Consider the following 5,614-nt stretch of genomic DNA (forward strand, 5'->3'; position numbering starts at 1 on the left):
ACAACATTCTGTTTTCACTAGGATATTTGAGTAACATAAAACTTCAGTCTGTAGATAGAAATATAACTTCTCAAAGACTATATGTACCTATCCGTTACTATTTCTTAAAACTGATAGACGACGAATGATTGTGCAGATAGTGAACACTAAACACCTTCAACTTCTAGACTATTGTAATCTGACCGGTAATGGGATTTGACGATCACATTTAAAACACATTCACAATCCCAAATTTCACATCTACTGAATATATCGTAGGGATTCTAATCCCTCATTTTCGTATTAGCAAATGAACACAATCAGTACAACATAATACTAAATCTTATTCCACAAAGGTGGCATTATATTACCAGTAACTGTCACTATATCGTAACACAATATAAGTAGCTAAAGAAAGAAAATAACAATAAATTACCCATCATATTCTATAACAGTAAATGTATTTTACTGTTACCGAACTATGAAGACAGCTCCAAGTGAAGATCTCTTAATGAATTTTCAGAGGTATTTATTTCACAATGTGTATTGGATTACGGTACTCTGAGACCTTTACAATTAAACATGTATTTCGAATTTGAATGAAAACTTTAGAATATTATGGTAAAATTTAACAGTTTGTTTTAATTCAAACTTCCGTGTTTGATGTTAGTTATAAATCCTCGTTTAATATAAAATTAGGGTACAAACAGACACTATATAGCTTCCTTTATTAAATGACTATACCATAACCAGTTAAATTTTTGGTTTTTATCCCCACTATTAGGTCTCTGTGTTTGAAGAAGTATAGCACTACTTACTATAGTAAAATTCATCTGCTTAATATCAACTATAAAGTCTCCATTATTAAAAGGTTGGAGCACTGTCGGTTACAGTAAAAAGCGAATGATGTATAATTTATATGAAATATCAGTGAGTAAAGGTGTTTAATTTACACAGTTTCCTTTGAAGGTCTTCAAGAATTCAGTTAAATTGTAATGTTTTTTAATGAATTTTGCGCCATGTTATCTGGGTTCGACTACAAGTGATAGACTAGAGGGAGGGAAGCTGGTCAACATCACTTAGTGGAAATTTCAAGGTTACTTTTGCACTAAAACAAAGGTGGAAATAACTGTTACATTATAACTTCTTAACGGTTGAAAGGGCGAACATATTTAGTAAAGCGATTAGAGCTCGTGACCCGTACATTGTTATCTGGGTTTTCTAACGAGCACGTGATACCAGATCTAAATGTTAATAAACGACATAGTCAAATAGAACATAAACTATGTTAACTGTCAGTCTACTAGCTACTTATCTTATTCGTTGTTATTAATGTTCAATCACTTCCTAGTATATAAAGGATCTGGTAAAATAATGTTGTGAGTTTTGTAATAATAAAGAGAAAAGCTTGAAGTTTAAAAGCTAAATATTAGTATATATTGTATAATAGGCTTATAACCGTATCTTTCTACAAGGTTTCTTTCCTTATTAGAAGAGAAAATTTTACTTTATATGATTCAGGCTACATTAAAACTAGAATATGTAAGAAAATATTATAATACTACATAAATCTATACCATAATTCCTATTTACACCCTAAAAGTATTATTAAATATTTTGTAATAGTTTCTGTGTTAGCGTGAATCAAAATTCTATAGTGATTTCAGTCCTAGTATGGATCAACCGTTTTATAATAAATGTATTCTTAGTGTCGATTAAAATTTTTTTTAAGTTGCAGCATGGATTAAATAATATAAAATAATTTACGTTTTAGCATAAATTAACCGTTCTTAAGAGTTTCAGTCATGACAAGGATTATTACTTTGTTACGTTTCATTTTTAGCGTGGATTAAACTATGTAATATTTCAACTATCAACGTGAATTACAACTTTTAATAGATCATTCTTTAGTATTATCATTACACATGTAATAATTTAATTCTTACTATGGATTACAATTTTGTATTTATTTCAGTATTACCATACCTTAATAGTTTCTAAACGTTTTAGTCTTAGTATGGTAATAACTTTTGTCTCTTATATAGTTTTGGTACTGGAAATCGAACAGTCCATAGACATAGATATATTTTAATTTTCTTTAACCGATGACACGATTTAAACTTTTTCAAATTGTATATTAAAAGCACAGCGAGCTGATTTTTTAGAATGTTATTATCTATCTTCTTTCTTTATAGTTAAATTTTGTAAGTTCAAACTTTATATTTTTCGGTCATTAAAAAACAAGAAAACATTTAAAATTATATAGGAAAAAAGTGATTCACTGAAATTCTACACTTGGAACTGAAAATCACTGTGAGTTAAGATATTTGATACGGTATTTTCCCTTGTTTCATTATATCCACTTAAACACCTCCAACGGTTCGGTTGTACAAGGTAATTAACAAGAGCACGCTCTCTATATTCAACAATAAAACACTCAATAAAGGATGGTTTCAGGGTTAGTAGAAATTCAATGCCACACAGACTGTTAAACCTTTAGCTGTGGTAAAAGGTGGAAAATCCCTACTCACGTGGGTTTTACTGGCCAGCTGGAGATGGTGTTTTTTTATTTTTTTAATGATACAGTTATTCTCTGTCAAGTCGTGACTAACATGTCCTTTGTCTTTATCTATTAGTATTAAAATATGGTGAAAGTTGGAAAAGAACCAATTTTTTGAAAGATTCAAAACTTGTACATGTGTTCGCAAGAAGAATATCCAAGCATGTGATTTAAACCTGTTTGAGATACGTCAAAACTCCATAAATACTTTCTTGCCAGGACATCCAGTACAATATTGTCCCATTTACGTCTGATCTTCGAGTTGATTTATTGTAATCAGCTCGCATAATCAATTTGTTTAGGTAGGTAAACGTATACTGTTGTATCGGTAACGTTTGTGAAAGTACTATTTCAATAACTTCTCACTCGTTTCTGTCATAATGAATATCGATAGTCTCTGATGTTATCACATAACTCACAAATCAGGTTTAATTCATTTTTCTCACAAAATGATTTATATCATTTTCTTGGTTTAATACTATGTTTCTTATTGCTAAACGATACTTAAAAATGTATTTACTAAACTCTGTCAATAACTTACGTTATCTGTTTGTTTTGTAGAAATTATATTTTTTTTTCTTTCTTTATATTAAAACTGAAATACATTATCGATACAAACATATATATATACATATAATATTACTTTAAGTTTTTTGACCACATTAGTTCATGAGGAACTCGAACTTGAGCTTTCTTAGTTTAATTTTAAAATGTCTTAATATAACATATGTTTCACGTTCGTTATAAGAGTCAAATATAAATAACATTGAGCGACCTTTAGTCTAGCATCAGTATACAAGTGAAAAGATAAATTTTTATTAACAGTTTTCCAAGTAAGATCAGACCCGACCAGAACTATGGGGAAAGCTGTGAAAAGTTTAGTAGGCGTTTTTTGCTCTTTTATTGTTACTCGATAATGTCCGATCATGGAAAAGTAGTGAAGGACATGGAAGGAGCAGCCATTTGAGTTCTGGATTTGGCGGATACGATGGATATGGCTCACATGGAGGAGGAAGAAGATCTGGAGGTGGTTTCGGTAAAGGTGGTGGTTTTGGTGGAGGTTTTGGAGCAGGCGGTGGTGGTGGTGGTAGTGGCGGAGGAGGTGGTTATGGTGGAGGTTATGGAGGAGGCGGTGGATTTGGAGGAGGTTTGGGTGGAGGAGGCGGTGGATTTGGAAGAGGTTTGGGCGGAGGAGGAGGAGGATTTAAAGGGTTCAGAAGAGGTGGTGGAGGATATCGACGTGGAGGTGGTTCTTGTGGATCTTGTGGGTAAGTTTGTAGCTAAAACGTTGTTGAAATTCAAACCTGCATGGGACTACAAATACGAAACCTCTGTTAAAATAGGCTCGAAATAGGGGAGTAAACCTCATATTAACTTTACCAGATAGGATAATAAATCAATTAAACCTTAAGAACATTGTGAAACTCTCGAAAACCAGTTTAGGTCGGCCAGAGGACAATTTTCAAGTATTCATCACTATTAGATATCGAGTATCAATGCATTATATCATGCTAAGTCAGAAAAGATCTTGAAAAAAAATTTATTAAACAACATGTTATGAATTGTCGTGTTAACTAAACATATGACATAATTCAGTTTAATATCATAACGAAGACAATAACAGACACCGGTAAATTTAAATCAAACAACAAAGAACTTTAAAATATTTAATCAAAAACTAAATTTAACAATGCTAAATATTAACTGTTTATCATACAGGATTGTAAGTTATAGAACTTGTTAATCAGTGGTCAATATTTTACATTTCCTGTGTTTTATCTTTTAAATAACATGATAATCATGTATAAAAATGTAAACGAAGTACAGATGAGCATGATAAAATTGATGAAAAAAGTATTCAAATAAATAATTTAATCGTTGGAAATTTACATTACAATACAGACCGGTAAACTATTTACAATTGTAATGCATACAAAAATATATGATATCACAACTGAAAAAAGTGATCACAAGAAAAATCAAAACTATATTGACTGGGTTATAAGTAAAACAAAGTGTGGAAGATTATCGAAAATTGTGTTAGTTAATTAAACATAAGCTAATGGAACTAAGACGTGTTAATAACATTCTGTTTTAAAGATTAAAAGTCCGCAGAAGATAATAGTGAAACCAAATATTTGACAACGTTCAAAATACAATTGAAATATATTTGTTAATTACAGTTATATAAATATCTACAGTAGTTCACTATTACTAGTCCTCTTCTCCATTTACTTTACTTACAGAAGTTCTTTAAGTCAGGTAACTTGATGTAAAAGATGTGGATTTCTGGACAAGGTGAACCAAAGCTATAACTCATGGTTTTATATTCATTGTTACTAGATATTTTAGTTCTCTTTACAGTTAAGAAAATTATTAGAATGAATTCAAAATATATCTCATGATGTTTTATAAGAACTTATTTGTTAATTACTGTTGTTTCTTTTCTTCAGTCATTGATGGTAACAGTGAACTTTCAAACAAACTACTTTCTCACCTTGCTGAAGCAGGAGCTACGTGTGGTTTTCTGTTGAAAAATCATATGTTTTCTGTCTTTGATATTTACTTAATGATTTATTGTCATTTTAATTTTATAAACAACTAAAGAAGTTTCAATAAATACATGACAAGTTTATTTATTCTCATTCATTTCTTAGTGTATAAGATTCGTTTAACTTTTTCGTAATTAATAGTAGAAACAGAGAGACAATAACTTTATATAAATCTGACACTAATTGTTTATTAATATAACAAAGCGTTACTCGGATAACTTTGTATAAATATAGCACTATCAAAGTGGATTAATTAATAAAACATAATTAATAGTACAAACACCTAATGTTACCTATTAATTTTATCACGGAACATAATGTCATATGCATTTACAGTATCAAAATATGTTGTACATGAAAAGTAAAAAAAAAAGACAGAAATAAATTACATGGTTAACAATTAATTTCTTGAAGTTTTTGACTAACTGGTAAAACTGTTGAATATTATCAATGCAGTAAACTTTTATTTCGTCTTATCACTTTATCATTAGTAGATAAAACCATATTGCATGAACAAAATATA

The 5,614-nt window shown here is 30.0% G+C and overlaps 1 protein-coding gene across 1 annotated transcript; it reads left to right on the plus strand.

Moving 5' to 3' along the window:
• The first annotated feature begins 2,756 nt into the window (after positions 1-2,756).
• On the plus strand, positions 2,757-5,174 carry LOC143231476 (uncharacterized). Its single transcript, XM_076466012.1, has 3 exons — positions 2,757-2,841; positions 3,365-3,807; positions 4,993-5,174. Exons 2-3 carry the CDS (start codon positions 3,528-3,530, stop codon positions 5,142-5,144), a joined length of 432 nt encoding a protein of 143 aa, XP_076322127.1. The 5' UTR covers positions 2,757-2,841; positions 3,365-3,527; the 3' UTR covers positions 5,145-5,174.
• Positions 5,175-5,614: the final 440 nt, after the last annotated feature.

Source organism: Tachypleus tridentatus, chromosome 11 (genome assembly GCF_004210375.1).
Source record: "Tachypleus tridentatus isolate NWPU-2018 chromosome 11, ASM421037v1, whole genome shotgun sequence".
Taxonomy (NCBI): domain Eukaryota; kingdom Metazoa; phylum Arthropoda; class Merostomata; order Xiphosura; family Limulidae; genus Tachypleus; species Tachypleus tridentatus.